At 43.7% G+C, this 19206-nt stretch overlaps 1 protein-coding gene across 2 annotated transcripts in view; it reads left to right on the top strand.

The window, feature by feature from the left end:
- Positions 1-19206, top strand: part of AGK (acylglycerol kinase) — a 59622-nt gene that overhangs the window by 36522 nt on the left and 3894 nt on the right. Inside the window, exons 6-15 of one of the 2 annotated variants that reach the window (XM_084617375.1) lie at positions 519-611; positions 1472-1504; positions 3580-3674; positions 6988-7057; positions 7901-7980; positions 9925-9982; positions 12463-12610; positions 13845-13942; positions 16233-16303; positions 17814-18735. In XM_084617375.1, coding sequence (XP_084473501.1) covers positions 519-611; positions 1472-1504; positions 3580-3674; positions 6988-7057; positions 7901-7980; positions 9925-9982; positions 12463-12610; positions 13845-13942; positions 16233-16303; positions 17814-17823 — 756 coding nt within the window. In that variant the 3' untranslated portion in view covers positions 17824-18735. Of the gene's footprint in view, positions 1-518; positions 612-1471; positions 1505-3579; positions 3675-6987; positions 7058-7900; positions 7981-9924; positions 9983-12462; positions 12611-13844; positions 13943-16232; positions 16304-17813; positions 18736-19206 lie in introns of those variants that run through there. The other variant, XM_084617374.1, reaches the window with a different exon arrangement.

Genomic DNA, 19206 nt, shown 5'->3' with positions numbered 1-19206 from the left:
ATTGTACCCTCTTGTGGTTTAGTAGGGGGGCATTGTACCTTCAACACTGAACCACTTCCCCAGCATGTTCAGAGGCGTTATTCTTCTGGATGTGCTGCCTTTTTTGGAGCAGACAAAACTACAGTCCTTACCACTTATGACCATTAAAAGATCCTGTGATATTTTCTTTTGCAAGAACAAGAGTCACAATCCAGGTGTTTGTGTTAAGTTCTTTTTAGTCTACATGCAATCAATCTTAATTCTCCATGCAGTTTCAGTGGAATACAACTGTATTCCAAATACATCTGTCTTGGGTTCACTGTGGCATGTGAGCTGCTTCAACAAGTAGTGCTATTAAACAGGGGACATGTTTCACTCCTCAGTGAAGTGATTTCTGTGCATGTGATGTAATACGTGTATGGTGTTTTGACGAGACCAATAATAGAGCAAATCATATGTATCCAAGACTTCTCTGTGGACATGCGGCCGTAGGCATGGTAAGCTGAGTTTCTGACCATTGGTCTCTGTTGGTATCTCAGACAGATTACGAAGGACAAGCAAAAAAGCTGCTGGAATTGATGGAAAATACGGACCTGATCATTATTGCAGGAGGGGATGGAACTGTACAGGAGGTACCGCAGGAGCTTTCTCCTGGCTTGTATATAAAAAGTCACAATCCATATTGGGGATAGAAAGATGGAGGGTTGTGTAACATAGTTGCAGAATGCTATTGTTCTGGTATGAGACATGTTCATTCCAAAACATGCTGTGGATTAGTTTTGACAATGAAACCACTTGAGAGTTACTGGGCAATAAAGAAATCAGAAAATGCTTTCCCAAGCAACTGATGTTCATAGTAGCATAACTCAAACTCTGTGAAAGAACACACCCACCTATGCACGTACATCCCATCACTTTGGGGTTAAAACTAATCTGCAGATATTCCACACACAAACCAGAAAGTTATAATGACTGAAAACTGGGGTTCATAGCCCTGCGTGAGGGATGCATGCTTTGTCCAGGGTGAAAGGATGTAGACAAAGAATGTTTAAACAGTTACAAAGGATTCAAAATAGAGTGGTGTTTGTGTGCAGTAATTTCATATTATATGGGTGATAAACCATTGGAACAAATTGCCAAGGGAAGTAGTGGATTCTCCATGCCTTTCTGGAAGATACATTTTAGATTTCCTCATGTGTTAAGAGCACACTGAGTGCCATCATAAAACATGCCCAAGCATCTGGTTCTGTTACATCTTTGAAGTCAGCATATGCATTTAATCAGTGATTGTACATTCAAACCCCTGCCATTCTCTATGGTGGGTACAGAAAATGTACCCCTTTTTGTGTAAGAAACTACAGCTCCTTCCATAAAACATTGGAGGCCTCATAAAAGTGCATCTATTCTGAACAGCAAATGTCTGCATTTCATAGGTTTCTACTGTAAACTGCACAAAAGAAGCCAAAAGCCAAATATTTCCACTATCTTTCAGGTCATAACCGGACTCCTCCGCAGAGCAGATGAGGTGAGGTAGTGTGTTTGTTTTTTATTTATTTTAATTTATATCTGAGGGGCACTCCCAAGCATCCAATTGAGCCTCTTGGTCCAGGCGGACTCCTGCAGATAATCCAAGCCAGCTTGCTGTTTAATGAGTCAGCCGTGCTAGTATCCTGCAGTTTTGTGCACATCCTTTTTCTCTCTCCCTTTTTCAATGAGTGGAATGGCTCCCAGCCCAAACTGTTGGGGGGCTTCCAGTTACAGAGCAAGGAATGTGCAGAAGCCAGACACAAAATTTTCAAAGGCCTGTGGCCCAATTGTGTCTAGTTTTTTGTTTGGCAATAGAGCTGTAGAAAAAACTACAAGTGATTTTCTGTATTTGCAACCCATAACTGAATTCATTGTGGCTGTGCTCCTACTCCTTCTATGCTCACTTAACGTCCGTATTCAAGCCGTGAATTTCTACTGACATAAATGGTTGCAAAAAGCTAATTTTAAGGGCTCATACTAGAATATTCACACTGGAAGCAATGATATGTTTTACTAGGGATGGGACACTGCTTATTAATAAAGCAGGGGAGCAGTGCTCCCAAAACCTCTTGGCAGAACTCTGGCAAAAAGGCAATGAAATAATCCAGACAAGGATCTGATGATCCTCTTGGCAATTGGACTTCTGGCTGCTTACACAATTACTTTGTCTGAATGTGACAAGACAAACATTTTATATTTAAAATTTGCAAATAAGCCGGTAATTTTTAAAGGGACTCTGTGAACTTAAAAAACGAATAACGACAACAAAACATTTTTCTCTGCAGTTTTTTGTACTTCTTACTGTTGCAGTTGACCCATAAGTTCCCTATCATTGAAAGAGAGTGGAGAAAAAAGAATGACTGTTCTGTTTTCTCCATTTGTTTACTTCGAGCACTTGATAGTATTCTGAAAGACTGTGCATTGCAATGCAGTTTATGCTAATTTACAACAGCCCAGAATATTTTGTATGCTGCATTATTCTGCAGGGTGTGGGAGTTCATTGTAGCATAGTCGGAGCTTCTGATTCTGCTTTTCTTGGGCCACAGAATTCTCCTACCCCACAGAATTTTGTCTCTACTGTCCGTCCACATGGTAGAGGTAATGGTTTCTTGCAGGTTTGTCCACCTGCTTGTGCTCTGCCTTCCCTTTATGGATTGTGTCTTAACAACACTTCTGATTATAGGAAGAGCCCATTAAAGGCGCTAAAGAGATGCCCTCTTTAGTAAAGTGAAAAGGAGTACTTGTGGCACCATAGAGACTAACCAATTTATTTGAGCATAAGCTTTCGTGAGCTACAGCTCACTTCAAAGTAGGAGCAAGTAGGCCTACGAAGAGCCAATCTCTTGCAAGCTATAAAATGACACTGTGTAGAGTGAGAAGAGGGTGCTAGGAGGTGCAAGGGCTTACAAGTGAGGGGATAGCAGGTAAAAGTGATGGCAAAGGGGTACAGTTTAGCTGATGTGGATTTGCAGTGTCACAGTGCTACAAGCCACAGTACCCAGCAGAGAGAGAGAGTACATTGTGATATACAGTAGTTTACATTGTTTTGCTTACACACTTCAGGGAACACAGTTTATTGTGATGGTGGTACACTAGCTTGCTCCAGCAACAAGGCCTTTACTGCACCATGGGCCAGAAACCAACACAAGCAATGACTTCCACAATCAAAGCCTCTGTTGTATCAATTCACACTTTTTGAGGAAATCTCTTTTGTCATGCAAGGTTTCTCTATCAAGGGGGCTTCTGCAAAGGTAAATGAGATTCAGTGCAGCAGGGCTTCAGATGCCACCTTGAGTTGCAGAGAGATGGCAGATTGCTGACCGAATCCATACATTAGGTAGTGTATACCTGCCAACCTGTGTGTAATGATGCTCCTAATGATTACAGAAAGCTCCTTTGTAGCCAGTTGGCACTGGTGGGTTCAGAGATTCCAATGCCATGTTCTGAGTCATTATGTGTTTACTATCTCATTTCGGGAAGTGCCCGACTGCTTAATGCCAAGGGGGCAATAGTCCACACAGGAAGCTTAATTCAGCTGATGCAAATGTGAATTTACTTCCTTCATGTTTCCAGGCTACCTTCAGTAAGATTCCTATTGGATTCATTCCCCTTGGAAAGACCAGTACCCTGAGCCAAACTCTCTACCCTGGAAGCTTAAACCAAGTCCAGTAAGTTTTGCATGCAAGAGGGAGGGGAGATTTGGTTTTATTTTTGAGGGGGAAATGCTGCTTGGTAGTTTGGGGTTTTTTTTAGGTCTTTCTTCTATTATCTCTCCTCCCTTCCCCTCTGGGTTACACAGTAATTGGTAGTCTGAAGGGCATGACAGTTATTGGGAAATTGGATGGGCATGTGAGTCAATGAAATTTAAAGGCCAATTTAAAACTCACAGAAGGAAATATTTTTTTCTTAGGATGTACAGTTTATCCTGTGGAACTCCCAACCCCAAGATACCCTTGAAGCCAAGAGCCTGGCAGGATTCAAACCAGGATTGGGCATTTATATGGATAATGAGACTAGCCAGAGATACAACAGACAAAACAACCCAATGGTTTTGGAAAGAATACAAGTTCTCCCGCTTCAGTGTATAAGCCAATATTTGCCTAATAAGTGCTAGGAAGAAACTTCCCCAGTATATAGGACAATATACACTGTATATGCCCACTGCAGGGCTTCTTGTGCTTTCCTCTGAAGCATCTGTTTAGGATTCTCCTGGTCACCAGGAGACAGGATAGTGGACAAAACAGACCATGGGTCTGATCCAGTCAGGCAGTGACCATATTTCTGCATTTCGCTATGTTAAACATAAGCTTATTTTTCTGTTTGTTTTTTAAAAAAATGTAATTAACCAACTTTTCTTCCTCTTCCCACATTTTTCTACCTTCCAATTTCTCCCATACTAATGGATTTATTCCCTTCACTGTAAGCTCTGTTCACTCTTGTCACAGTAACTCATTAGCATTCTGCTCTGTGGAAGCGTTGCTGGTATACACAGTGCCTGCAAGCCAAACTGGCATAACATCTGATCCTTCATTAAAACTCCGAGTGCTTTGCAGCTCAACAAGATAGACAATGCACTAATCCAGTGGTTCTCAAAGCCGGTCTGCTGCTTGTTCAGGGAAAGCCCCTGGCGGGCTAGACCAGTTTGCTTACGTGCTGCGTCTGCAGGTTCGGCCAATCACGGCTCCCGCTGGCCGCGGTTCACCGCCCCAGGACAATGGAGGCTGCAGGAAGGGCGGCCAGCATGTCCCTTGGCCCGTGCCGCTTCCCGCAGCCTCCATTGGCTGGAGGAGGGCGAACCACCGAACCTGGAGATGCGGCAGGTAAACAAACCGGTCCAGCCCGCCAGGGGCTTTCCCTGAACAAGCGGCGGACCGGCTTTGAGAACTGCTGCTCTAATCAACAGTAGGATAAAAATAATTTTATGTTTGGGCTTTGAAGAAGCCATATGAATTGAGAGATCTTATTGTCCGTTGATAAATTTCATAGATGGGGACCACAATATATTGGTGGAGTTGAAAAGAGTTTGTCAATAAGCTGCTTAACAGCCCATGTTGGTAACAGAACCTGACTGCAGACATAAGAATGATAAATAGTAACATTTTAGATATTTGGACATTGGTTCCTCCTTTGCTTATTGGACTTAAATTCTTAGTTCAAACACCATAAAGAGCCAAGGAATGGACAAAAAGGTTCCTTTTCCTTCTTTAAGGGACTGATCCAAGGCCCACTGAAGCCAATGGAAAAACTCCTATTGACTTCAGTGGACGTTGGATTGACCTAAAGTGTTTTATATAGACAGGTGTCATGGGAAATGTGCGCAATCTTGAACTCAGGTCTTATTCAGTGACTGAAGGAGAAAATGTACCTTAAACATGTTTAACAGTTGAGGTTCAATAAGGATAAGTGCAGGGTCCTGCACTTAGGACGGAAGAATCCAATGCACCGCTACAGACTAGGGGCCGAATGGCTAGGCAGCAGTTCTGCGGAAAAGGACCTAGGGGTGACAGTGGATGAGAAGCTGGATATGAGTCAGCAGTGTGCCCTTGTTGCCAAGAAGGCCAATGGCATTTTGGGATGTATAAGTAGGGGTATAGCGAGCAGATCGAGGGACGTGATCGTTCCCCTCTATTCGACATTGGTGAGGCCTCATCTGGAGTACTGTGTCCAGTTTTGGGCCCCACACTACAAGAAGGATGTGGATAAATTGGAGAGAGTCCAGCGAAGGGCAACAAAAATGATTAGGGATCTAGAACACATGACTTATGAGGAGAGGCTGAGGGAGCTGGGATTGTTTAGTCTGCAGAAGAGAAGAATGAGGGGGGATTTGATAGCTGCTTTCAACTACCTGAAAGGGGGTTCCAAAGAGGATGGCTCTAGACTGTTCTCAGTGGTAGCAGATGACAGAACGAGGAGTAATGGTCTCAAGTTGCAGTGGGGGAGGTTTAGATTGGATATTAGGAAAAACTTTTTCACTATGAGGGTGGTGAAACACTGGAATGTGTTACCTAGGGAGGTGGTAGAATCTCCTTCCTTAGAGGTTTTTAAGGTCAGGCTTGACAAAGCCCTGGCTGTGATGATTTAACTGGGAATTGGTCCTGCTTCGAGCAGGGGGTTGGACTAGATGACCTTCTGGGGTCCCTTCCAACCCTGATATTCTATGAACAGGCTCTGTGGTACAGAATCTTAAATAGTTTGTTGAGAAAAGCTTTGAGGCCATGTGTCATGGCTTAATATTAACCCTGGGGGATAAGCAGCAACCAGCAGCAGCAGCATGAAGGCTGGGTTAAGACTGGCAATAATGATGGGCACAATATAAGGCTAAAGGAGGGTAGAACAGATTAATTTAGTATAATAACGTACATTAAATCCCTGAATCATTTATAAAAATTACACCATCTAAGAGCAATGATATTTTTAAATCTCTCCCATATTTTATCCAAAGTCACTGTCTTACTGTCAATGCCCACAAAATCTAAGACAACGAGGAATGAATCTTGTCTTGTGCAAGGAAATAGGTATTGTGCTCCCTTGTCCAGATAAGTGCACTGATATGCTGCAAAAACAGCAGCAATATGCACTCGTATTTTGACTGAGTTCGGTCCTATGCACAGACCCCCAGCACATTCTCTGCTTGCCAATAGTAAAAGAAATTTGCAATTCGAATCCTTAAGGAGGTAAGGAATATAGTAGGTACATGCTCCTCAAAAGTAATTGGATGATGAACCTCTCTGAAAAAGTTACCCTGGCTTTTGTCATTCATTACTGCTGCTGACTCCTTTTGCTTCCCATCCTATAAGAAAATGACACACTATTTAGAGTGTAAGATCTTTGGGGCTGTGACTGTCTCTTACTGTGTATTTGTATAGTGCCTAGCATAGTGGGGCACTGATCTTGCTCAGTCTCTAAGTGCTACTGTAATATAAATAAATAATACTTTAAAAGCACACACTTCTTTTTTGTGGCCTTCTGGCTTTTTTTCAGACGCATTGCTGATGCTACATTGGCCATTCTGAAGGGCGAGACCATTCCACTTGATGTACTGCAGATCAAGGTTAAAAAAAAAAAATCTTTTAAATGGCACCTTCCATTCACACTTTTAGGTGAAAACAGTATTCTTAATGCTTTTCTGTTTATTTCTCATGCACTCTGGCCATTCCATTCTCCATAGTATTGGGGAATCCTGTTAGATAATGTTTACACAAGAATACTCCCCCTCCAGTCAGTGATGTCATCACTTTGTGCTTATGACAATAGTTATTATAGTGGAAATCCTTTCATTTGCCCTCCTAATGGGTTGCATACAATAAAGTGGGATGTTCTGAGCTAAAGGGAATATTTGAGTATTTAAAAATGTTGTTTTGAGGCTGAAAGTGCTCGATGAATGCATAACTTGCAAATGCTGGTATTTCCGGAGGAATGAGATAATAGCTGTCTGAATTGATTTAAAATACATCTTGTGTAGATATTGGGATTAATAACCTGCCATCCTGGAAAACCTTTGACCATGTCTGTCACGTTTGTATACCTCCTTTTTCTGGTGTATCTGTTCTGTGAGCTAACAGCTGTCTTTCCAGCGGGTGTTTAGTGGTGCTGTGCAGCACACCTTTCTTTGGGCTCCTGGTATCCGCAAACTGAAATAATCCTTGCTGGGTGTGCAGTCAAAGTGAACTTCTGGCACCTTGGAAACCTTCAGCTATGATTTTCTCTCTGTTGGAGTAGACAGAATGTACCACTTGAGCTCTGTCCAGCCCTTATTGCTTTTGGTTATTATAGGACACCCTTGCTATAAAATTTCACCTCTGAGATTGGTCATAGATTAGCTGAATGACTGTTTCATGGTTGCAAAAAAGAATGTAAATGTGCACTAAATTGCTTTTTTTTTTTTTTTTTACAGGGAGAGAAGGAGCAGCCAGTGTTTGCAGTGACTGGATTAAGATGGGGATCCTACAGAGATGCAGGAGTTAAAGTTAGCAAGTAAAGAAATACAATGTGTTTTTTGTAGCTGTGCCTTTTTTTTATATCCCTTGGTATTTCCTATCCCAAATCTTGCAGTGACAAGGACAAAGATAGGCCCATTCCATAGCATTTTATAATGATAAAGCGTAAGGCATTTCAATGTTCCCTTTCATATGCATTTAGCATTTTACTTTCTGCTGACCTGATTTTGCAAATGTTAACCTCACACTTGCCCTATGATCTCCAATTCTGGAAGTTCTTTCACAGACAAAGCCAATGGGAAAGCTTTTTCCTGACTCCTGTCTGAGTAACGTTGTGTTTCATCAGTCACCAAGGAAAAGACACAACACACTCACTCTTAATGAAATTCAACTCCAGCAAAGAACATTAGATGCAATAGAAATGTCCTTCAGTTCCTGCCAGGAGTGGCATGGAATGTACTGTCTGATGATTTTCTGATCACTAAAGTAATAAATGCTGGGTTTGCTCCAAATGAATATTACTGAGCTATGCTGCAGCTGTTGGGTGCCTGGGAAGCAAAGGGATGTGGTAGTTCGTAAATGAACCACCTCAGTCAGCAGATGAGGGGTTGGGAGTTAGCAGAATGGGGTGACAAGGCCCGGCTTGGATCAGAGTGTTTGTCACTAGGGGGATTCAGCAGTTGGTGAGGGCACTAAGGTGCTTGCCACTGTGTGACAGGAGTGCCTCTTAGATGTAGCCCCAAGTTTCCCATGGCCAGTAGCTAATGGGATGCATTCTCTTCTCCCCTAAACACCCACTAGCGTTCCTGCCAGTGGCTAGACTCCCACGTCTTCACTCATTCCGACACACTGAGACCCCTCCAATCTTTCCCATGCAGTGATGTCCTTCTGCAGGACTTGGTCTGCTTCAGACTCCATATTGCACCGGTGGCATAATGGGTAGCTAAAAGGGAAGGCACCAGCTAAGGTGTGGCACAGATGGAGTTGAGCCACAAGTTCAGCAGGGAAGGGACCGTAAGAGTAGTAACGGGCTCCAGGGACCTCTGTGGGCTGCCTGATGGTTATTCCTCAATTCTCGTCTAGACACTATCCAGTGGGACTGCCATGATGTTGTCTGTGGTCTTGTGTGGTGGAGGTCATGTTGGGGATGGGAGGTGGTTAGTAGACAGATGAGTCAGTGGCTTAGTGGTGGCAGTGTAACGTGTGGCAGGATCCTGGTTGAGGTTTATGGAAGCCTATATAGTCTGGGTCTCCTACTCTTCAGACCTGCTGAAGTTCATGTGCTGTGTCTACGTTCTGCATGTGTCATTAAATGTCATCCAGTACTTTATGGTAACTGTACTTATTTGGTCTGAGAGCACTTTCAGGCAAGTAAACGTTAGGAGCATCCATTCCTTTAATTCTGAAGTCATTGATTTCACATCCTCCATCCCATCCCTTCCTGCAGCCTGCTGAGATGCATCCCACCAGCTGTTGACCATGGGAACCTGAGTCATTTTGGATTGTGTCAGATAACTAGGTGGCACTCTGCTGCTGAGGCGTCGGGCCACCTGTAGTGCAGGTTTTGTAATGCATTTCCCTGATCTGTGCAACCCAGCAATGGCACATGGGACTTGAGTCAAGAGTCTGTTCCTGATTCTGCCACTGACTTGGTGTGTGACCTTGGGCAAGTTCTCTGTGCTGCAGTTTCTCCTTCTGTAATATGAGGATAGTGATACTCTTTCACCAAGCACTTTGAGATCAAAGGATTAAAAGTGCTAATGATTACATATTGCTGCTATTATGTTGTGGGAACGACACATTTTGTAGTGTATAAATCTTGTATAAGTCATTTTTGTTGTATCTTGAAGTTCAAGTGCACAAGAATAAACTTCAACGGAAAGCAAGTGTATATACATTGGCATGTGTTGCATCAAGGAAGATTTTACTTTACCCAATGCCCCCTGAGTTTTCTCATGAATTTTGCCTCGGTTCTTTTCAGATACTGGTACCTCGGGCCTCTGAAAACCAAAGCAGCTCATTTTTTCAATACACTGAAGGTAAAGTATTATTACATTACTAAATAACAAAATAAAGCAAAGTATACCTAGCGAGGGGGAAAGAGAGGCAGTGTGTGTGCATTGTATGTGGAGCAATATTCCATGCATTATAATTCCATTGAGGAGTTCCAGGGACAATATAAACGAAGGGGGAAGTTCAGCTCATTTATATACCTAGAAACACATTCCGCCTTAATTGTGAAGCTCTGAGTGGGGTATGTTGTTTCTTACAATACATTGTAAAATTCCTGGTCTGAGGAACTGCTGGAACCATAGTCAAAGTCACTAGAGGGAGCTAATAACCACTTTTGAAGCTAGAGAGAGGCTAGTGCAGCTGATAACCAGTAGAGGGAGCTCAGCCATCTTTCTCCAATTCAGTCTGTCTTCAGGCTTCCTTATGGTAACGTTTCACCCTGATTTATTCATCTGATGTAAAAAATGCCTCTAATTAGACTGCATTATGAGTGTTGATAATCAGACAGAGGCTCCCAGGCGGGATAAATTGAACAAAAAGGTTAATTGCTTATATCTTAGTTTAAAGTTCTCAGGGACAGGGTGAAGCTTAACATCTGACCTGTGTTAAAGGTGATGCACTTCTACTCACATTGTCCTCCTGATCCCCTTAACATGTAAAACATGCAAACCTTCATAAAAATGCTGTGATATTACACAGGAATTGCCACAGCAGATCAGATCCATGTAGCCCACATCCTATCTGTGATGGTGGCCAGCACAGAATGCTTCATATGTCTCCACTAATTGATAGTTATGCAGTAGCATGCCCATGAGAGAAGTTTCTCCCTAACCCCAGGCAGCTAGGGGTTGTCTTTAGATCCTGAAGCAGGAGAGTTGGTAATAGTATACATTTATATTGTAGCTAGCATTACTGGGTATATTCCTATTGTTCACATAAATGTCTGACTTAAAGAGCATTCTGATATTTGCCTCAGTGATATCTAGTGGCAGTGAGTTCCACAGGTTGTTTATATATAGTGTTTTTAAAAATCTTTTTCTCATTTTTAAATCTCTTGCCTTTAAATTTCCTCGAGAGCCATCTTGTAGACAGAAGAGCTTTATCAACTTTTTCAGTGTCATTCATTACTCTACTACGTTACCTTTTTTCACCTCTTCTCTAAACTAAATAGTCCCACTATTTTTGTTTCTTCTTTTTTTGAAGGCTTGCTTTGCCACTAATCATGTTCACTTCCCTACTCTGCACCTTTCCGATTTCTGCTGTCCCCCTTTTGAATGGGGTGCCCATAATTGATCACAATAGTCAGGGTGAAGGACTTACCATGATTGTATATAATGTCATTACAGTGACTATTCTCCTTTATTCTAAAATGGTGGTCCAAAACATAGCAGTTTTTACAGTGTTTTGAGCCATAGCAGTAATCTGGAAGAAATACTAAGTTCAGGCCCTGCTTTTTCCCCAGGATCATTAATATTCTTATGCTTGTACTGCTCTTTCTGAACAATTCGATCAGTCCTATTAATGTGACCATGAGCTATGATGCAATTTTTCACCATGCTCAGAGTTGTGCGGGGGCAGGGCTACACACTGTGAGTCCTATGATCCAAAATAAGCTTGTAACTTTTTCGCTTACAGTCCTCGCCATTGTCCTGTGCAAAGACGAATATATGTACCTTGTGCACATGGGCTATCAGCTAAATTTCTGTAGTGTGTTAATTTCAATACCAAACCAGCAGTTGGCAACATTTATTCCCTCTGGCTATGTATTTAGTCTTTTAGAAGTTAGTTAAAAAAGGAAGTAAATGGTGTCCCCAGTTTTAGCCATGGGCACTATCTGAGTAGCTAATGTTTTGTTTTAGCCTCTAAAGTTCTGGCATTAGAATCAGAAATATCAGTGGATAACAGTTAGAGCCCTGCATGGATACAAAATTTGTATCCGCCTCCGATCCGCAAACATGGTCTGCATAGATCCGCAGATTTGCAGGGCTCTAGATATAAAATTTGGATCCTCATCCACCCGCAATCTGCAGACATGGTCTGCAGATAGCTGCAGATTTGCAGGGCTCTAGTAACAGTGTGCTATATGTTAGTGTTTTGCCTCTCAAATTCTTTATAACGTTACTGGAGCTGCGCCTGTGGCCCTATGGTTAGTTCTGTCTGTTGCCGGGCTGGAGAACTGGATTTCTAGCACAGATTTCTCTCTCTCTCTCTCTCTCATCCTCCTACAGCAGAGGCAACACACACTTAGCCCTCTGCCAGGGAGTAAATACACCTCATTGCTCTGCTAGGGAGGACTAGCTGAAAAGGCTCTGGAGTCTTGTGTAATCCTTCCCAGCTGGGAGAATGTCAGCTCCCACATGGGAAACTGAAGGATGGAGAACCTTAAAGTGGGATCCTCGGGCTGTGAAGGGAACATAGCTGTTACCTCCCACTCTCTCACACAGAATAAGCAGATGCTTGCTCACCAGAAGGCCATTTTTCTTCCTCCTTTTTGGGTAAATCCAAGGAATGGCCTCAGAAACATCAAGCATCCCTTACATATTTGGGCCCAACCAAGAGACCCCCTGAGGAGCCGGAAGAGAAGCCGTCCAGACCCTCTTTGTATGTGAGGATTTACAGAAGGCTTTCACTGTACTGGGCATCTCCCCAAAAGGGTAAGCAGCATGTGTGAGGACATAGAATCAGAGATGGGCTTTATCCAACAGTGCACCATCCAATAAGACTGTTTCATGGAGAGACCAGTGGAGCGGATCCTGTCTGCATGTGCTTTTATCCTTAGACTCCACTGCAGTGTATAAACGTTGTCCAGGTTTTATTTCTGGTTTCCATCCTTTTTCAGTATATCTGCAGTCCAAAAAGCCCTGTCAGGCTGATTGCAGGGATGCAGCCATCATGGTTATTGCTAGCTTGGAAGTAATGGTGTTCAAAAAAAGGACAGAGAAGTACTTAATATGCTCTGACCCTCTCCCAACAAACCATACGTACAACAAGAACTTGAGCTGTTAGCTGGGCCAGCAAGTGCTCAGACACAGTGGCCATGCGCATGGTACGAATACCCACGTAGACAGAAGTCAAGCACTTTGTAGAGGCACAGTGCAGGCACTTCTGGCGGTAGGCGGCCAACCATGCCACTTTCTAGTAGTCCCTGAATCCTTCCTCCCTCAGAGGAAGCATGTTCTTGTTTACTGGATAGAGAGCAAGTATCGACAGGAGTGAGAAACACTCACTGAAATAGTGAGTCTAGGGCCATCTTGATGGCCTAGATTTGGCCCACTACCTTGCCCTGTAGGAGTTCTTGCCACTTAGTCCCTGGCCCAGCAGGGGGTGGGAATGTCACATGGGCAGCACATTCAGCCCCTCAGGGGAGTGCCTTGCATGCTCCACCAGTATTGATGGATTTCCAACGCCCATCCAGTTCTTCCGGGCCAGAAGCCCTACAAATGTATCGATGAGCTAAAAGCAGGACTAAGTGGCGAGCATAGGCTGTGGCAGGGATGAGTAGAGGTTGTCTGTGGGAAATAAATATTAGCACAGCATCCTAAATGTCACAGCTTTTGGATTTTGTTGGAGTGGGGGCTACATCCCTTTAATAGATTGCTAAGTGCTCCTGTTCTGTGAGCCCAAGAGACCTGTCAATCTGGGGTCACTCGGGACTGCTTTTAAAGCATTTGTGCAATGTGCTGTTTGTCAGCTTAACTTTCCAGCCTCGGCCCTCACAGCTTCCATTCTCTATTTGTCGCTTTTTAAATTTGAAGGAAACAAAGCCTGTGGAAATAATGGGACAGAGCCGCTTTCACCGGCACTGCTCTTTCATATTTCACAGCAGTGGAACTCTGGCCTGTGTAATTTACTTTCTGGCTAATGGTCTCTTCCCTTCTGGATTCTCAGAAATCCCCCACGAGGCAACCCTGGAGGCCTGGGAGGAAATGCAGCTGTCCACCATTGAACTCTCCATCACGACTCAGAACAGGCAGCTTGACCTGACAGTAAGAGTACAGTCTAAATAAATCCCTTTCTGTGCAGAGCGCTCCTTCCTTGCTGAACTCCCATCTTCCTGACTACACAGAGTAAACTCTGTCTTTGTGAGTATGGGACTTCAGGAGAATCTGAGAGAGGGCCAGTTTTAAGGGTCATTATAAAGATCCTGCAAGACTGGATTGCAGAAGCCAGATTGGGGCAGAGAGGGCAGTGTGTGTGTAACAGGAAGTTTTCAGTAACCAACCGAAATCCTAACACTTTCATGGCAGGGACTAGGCACCTCCGCTCCTTGCCCCATGGGAAAGTGGAGATATTATTTACTGATGCTGAAGTGAAACAGTAAGCCTGGACGTGTGCCTGGAATGTTGACCCTGTCCCTCTGCCAACTGCAGAGCGAAGGACTCAGAAATGCTGGCACTAAAACAAGGACAGAGGCCATTTTAAATTAGAGGATAGGAGCCGGTAATTTTTATTTGTTTGTTTTGTGAGGGGCGGGGGAGAGATACATAAAGCTGTCCCTGTGAGAGCCTCCTTGGCGCAATATGCCGCTGTTTATTTCAATCGCCCCTAACACCATCTCTGGCTGGAGTCCATGTTTCATAGCAGTGAAATCACAGCAAAGATTTCTGGGTTGATTTAAGTCTTTAGTTCTGATGGAAAGTGCTGGACTGACATTCACAGTGATCACAGCCCTTTCTTTATAGGACCAGGAAAAAAACCGGCAACATAGTGTAAGCTTTCCCATGCTGCCCTCCCCCAGCTTGCCACAGTATGGAGGTGCGGGGATAGTTTAATTTCCACACAGCCTTTGGCCTCACTGCGCAGGCTACCAACAGGAACTGGACCGAAAGCATCAACAGTCCTTGGTTGGTAACAGCTTTGGTCAGTACTGAGCTGGACTGGATTTGAACCTGTGATCTGAAGTGAAGAACTCAGTGGTCCCTGCGGCCACTTCTTCATTTCCAGTCACTTTGCCTCCAGCGCTAGTGGCACTTCACTAGTCAATGGGGAGGGGCATGTGCTCACTGCCGTGGCCACCAGTGCAGCCCCATGAACTGGCCACCTTTTGGGTGAGTGGCTGCAGGAGCAAAACAGTTTACCTTCGTGCAGTTTCACCCCCGTTAAACAAGCATCTTCATATCATGTCTTATCCCCACCCATCTGGATCCCCTTAAGTCCTCCATGCTTTTACACTCATCCCTGAGACCACATATAATGGTCATTGTCCCCCCAGCCTGAAGGGACTGGATAGAGACTCTTTGGAATCTATCACATAGCTCGTTAATCAGCCATCGGCGTCTCAGATGAGTAACATGAGTCATTCCTTCCTCCCTCCCATCCCAGGTTGAGGTCTAGTCTACAGTAGATAGAGTTGACTGGTATAGCTGTACATGTATAGCTATATCAGCCAGTCCTCCTAGTTTAGATTCAGCTTGTACTAGCAAAAGAGTGCTTTTTCCCGTGTAGCTTACACCGGTTCCGCAGATGGAATAAGCTATACTGGCAAAAGAACTTCTTTGCCAGTCTAGCTGAATTTACACTAGGGCTTTTGCCATAATAGAAATGTTGTTAAAAAAAATCACACCCCTAACCAACATTACTGTAAGGGCAAATGTTCGTAGTATAGGCCTGATGTAAGTGCATGTAGCAAGTGAGAAATCAAGACAACCGGTCAACTGAGCCAGGACTTTAAAGACCATGTCAGCTATACTTTGACCCCAAATCTACCTTTTCTACAGATAAGCTTTTACAGAATCAAGGACCAAAAGAAATGCTTCCATCGTTCATATTTTTTAACTCCAGTGGGCATAGGTTTTTTTTAAAATGAATAAACATTTCCTCGTGCAGCACTTGCTGGCCAATTGTTGTAGCACTGTGCTACATAAGAACCTGGAAGAGGCGTTGACTAGGTAGGATCTGTTGTGAACAGAAGTCAGATTGAATAGCCTACTTCCATTGTCCTACTAGTTGCACGGAATGCAAAAAGAAACCAATGCCATAAACGGTAAAATGATAAAAATTGGTTTAATATTTTTGTTGAATATGTAATGTGGTGTTTAGTACAGAATAATGGTTGGTAAGGAAACATTAGGTAACATTCGAAACCTGACGCTGACCATTTAAGTCAGGAAAAAAATTAATTCTTTTTCCTTTCATCCCTTACAAAATACAAACCAACCCAACCCTCTTTTCCTGGGACAGTTCAGGATGTGGAAATGGGCTGTCTCCTTAAAGAGAGTATGGAGGGTGTGATGCTGCAGAAACACTAACTGTCTGTGTTTTAAATCTCTTCCATAGCGCACAGAAGACTCCATGAATATTTGCATTGAACCAGATACAGTCAGCAAGGGAGACTTCATAAATAGGGGGTGAGTACGGGGAGGATGTCAGATTTTCTAGATGAGTCGCAAAACTGATTGTGTATTCTTGGCTTTTGTGTGGCAAGGACAAAAGTGGGGAATGCCTTTTAGGGATTGTTGGGTTTGTTCATTCAAATCCAGGTTTACTTTAATTTTCTTGTTTTGAAAGCAAGAGCCAATGTTGTGTGGCTAGAACGCCCCTCCCTACCTTCCACGATTTCTGCACCCTCCCCTTTTCCTCCTCTCCAATGCTGACTGACGTTATTATTGGTATAACACCATCAAGAGGCCAGGTGCTTTAAAGAAAGGTAGGAAGACAACATCCGCGCCCCAGAAATCTTGCAGTTTAGATGAACGATGGAGGGGCTGGGATACAACAGAATCAATGTGACAGCACTGGTGATGTTTGGCACATGCCTTTGTTAGTGCCAGGATTCAGTTTTTAAGGGACGGGATAAAGATCTTCAGTCCCTCAGCTCACTAACACACCTCTGAAGTAAGGTCTCAGCTGGAAAGGCCCCATTGGAAGAAGTGCATTTTAAGGAGGGACTTGAACAAATAGAGTGACAGCATGGGCAGACCAGGGGTTCCAGGCATGGGGGCCTGGTACATGGAAGGAGGTCTGGAGTCTTCTAACCTCCTTATTCACCACTTCCCTTCTGCTTGCAATGCTTTCCTGTGAGATGCTCATTTCTCCTGCTCTGTAAAGGAAGCACTAGGTGCTGATCTGAGCTTCTTTCCTACCTCCTCTAAGTACCCTCAATTCCAAATTTATCACATTATTATTCCTTGTTGAAGTGGAGTGTGAGGCTTCTAGAGAAGTGTCACAAGGAGTCTCCCACAATATCAGAGTCTGCTTATTCCAGCAGGCTGGTCTTTTGGTTGCAGCTGCTGTTTTCCAGTCCTAGGGCCCCCTCCAGTGAAACCAGATGGAAAGGTGTGGAAATGTCATAAGCAGCTTTTAGGTGCCGCATGGCTACTGCACATCTGTACCTTGTTTACAATATTAATAGCAGTAGTAGGCAACTTATTTTAGCACTCCACATTACTTCAGTGGGAACAGTATCTTCAGAACTATGAATACATAACTGATCAGGTGGCATTGGGTGTAAATTGAATCAGCCATGTTGATTGTAGGTTGCCTGCCATTTGAATCTGTGCTGTAAAGACTTTATAGAAGGAAATGTTTATGATACTGTTACCATCGGCAGCAAAAAGAATCTGCCTTACCAGGAGAGGGGGGGAAAGAGCTTGTGATCTTGCCTGGGACATCTCACCACCAGGAAGGTGCCAGCAAATTAGCGGGAATTCAGAGAGAAAAGTATCTTCCATTCCCAGTCAGTCACCAACACACCCAACACATATTGTTTCCTGGCTACATGGGATACATGGATACATGGTTCCCAGCAGTATGTCACATTCTGTGACTGGTTACACATTCGTGCAGAAAGCTGCGGAAGAATGTAAACTCATGCAGCTGGCAGCATGCACCCAACACCTCTTCTTAATCTACTCCCAGAATTCTGTAGGTAAATCAAGAAAGAGAGAACAGAGGGAGAGGGTCTGCTCAGCCCTCAAAAGAGAAGACTGAGAGGGACAACAATAGAAAATGCCATCTGAAAGAAAAGGTCTCAAAGGACACCACCATCAAAGCCACCTCATCACAGAGTCCCTGCTGCCAGCCACCAGAGCAGAGGAGCTTGTCTTTGGAAGCATTTGAGGAATCATTTGTGCAGAGGAGTTTTGTCCCGTTTTACCTCGCCAGGGGGTGGAAAAGTTTGTGGAAATGCATTGAGGAGAATCTGTCAGGACTGATAGTGCCTCCCTCTCTTCAATCTGTGTGGGAAATCAGAAGATGGTTGAGATTGAAGGTAGTGGACGCTTTGGAACCTGAAAGGAGTGCTGGAGGCTGAATGCCATCGGACTGCAAAGTGAGATTTAGGTCATACCATGTGCTTTGTATGGCCCCAGGTCTGTAGATCTCAGATGTGAATAACAACAAGCAGCTAGGATGAAATCAATATTTAAGTTGAGGTGATTACATCATAGCCCCACTTCAAACTGCTGCTCTGTGGGGGAAAAAGAGGAGATACCCGATGTACCACTACTAATTTTCTTTCTCGCTCCCCAGCTTGAGCTCTGTATAAAATTATAAGGGACATCACCTAAGGGCATGAGCTTGGTTACCAGGTGGAGTAGGTCAGGCATTTCTCCATTGTACACTGTTGTGCGTTATGATGGGGTTTGGGTTCCTCGTAACCGTTTAGCATTGGCCACTGCTGGAGACTAGGTAACGGACTAGGGGGATAATTATTCTTTTGGGGTATGTTCCAGCCACAGTATGTGTTGCCAGTTGGCGATGTGATGCAGTGAATAGCTTTTTGCCTCTTTGTGTGTGTAGGTTAGAGTATATAGTGGGATATCGTTGCCTATGAAAACTTCGTTATTGTTATGTATTTTTGTTGCTGATTCTTCTTACTCTGAGTAAGAGACCAGAGTAAGGATCTGAATAAATAGTAAACCCCTTATGACCCTTATGTAGGACCTCTAGAGGAGTACTTAACACTGGTTCTAGCTGCGTACCTGTTTGCTTTTCTAACATGCTCCCTTTCCTGATCTTTTGTTCCCTGTCTCTGTCTTGCCTTTCCTGATCATGCAGTTTGATCCACATAGGCAGAGTATGCACCCATGTGGAGGCCCATTGACTTTAGTGGTGCCCTATGCAGACAGAGGGGTCCGCCTGCACAGATGTGTTTGCAGGATTCAAACACATGAACCCTTCTGAAATAGGGAAGGTGTCTAACTGTTTGTTTATAAAGCACAGTATAAATCAAGAGCATTGCATGCTGTCAGTGATTTATAAATATATACTACTATGAGAAAGTTAACTCCCTTGAATTCACTGATTAATC

This window comes from Lepidochelys olivacea (genome assembly GCF_965140295.1).
Source record: "Lepidochelys olivacea isolate rLepOli2 genome assembly, chromosome: 1".
NCBI lineage: Eukaryota > Metazoa > Chordata > Testudines > Cheloniidae > Lepidochelys > Lepidochelys olivacea.
Note: the sequence above shows the minus strand (reverse complement) of the source record. Positions and strands in the feature narration are given on the sequence as shown.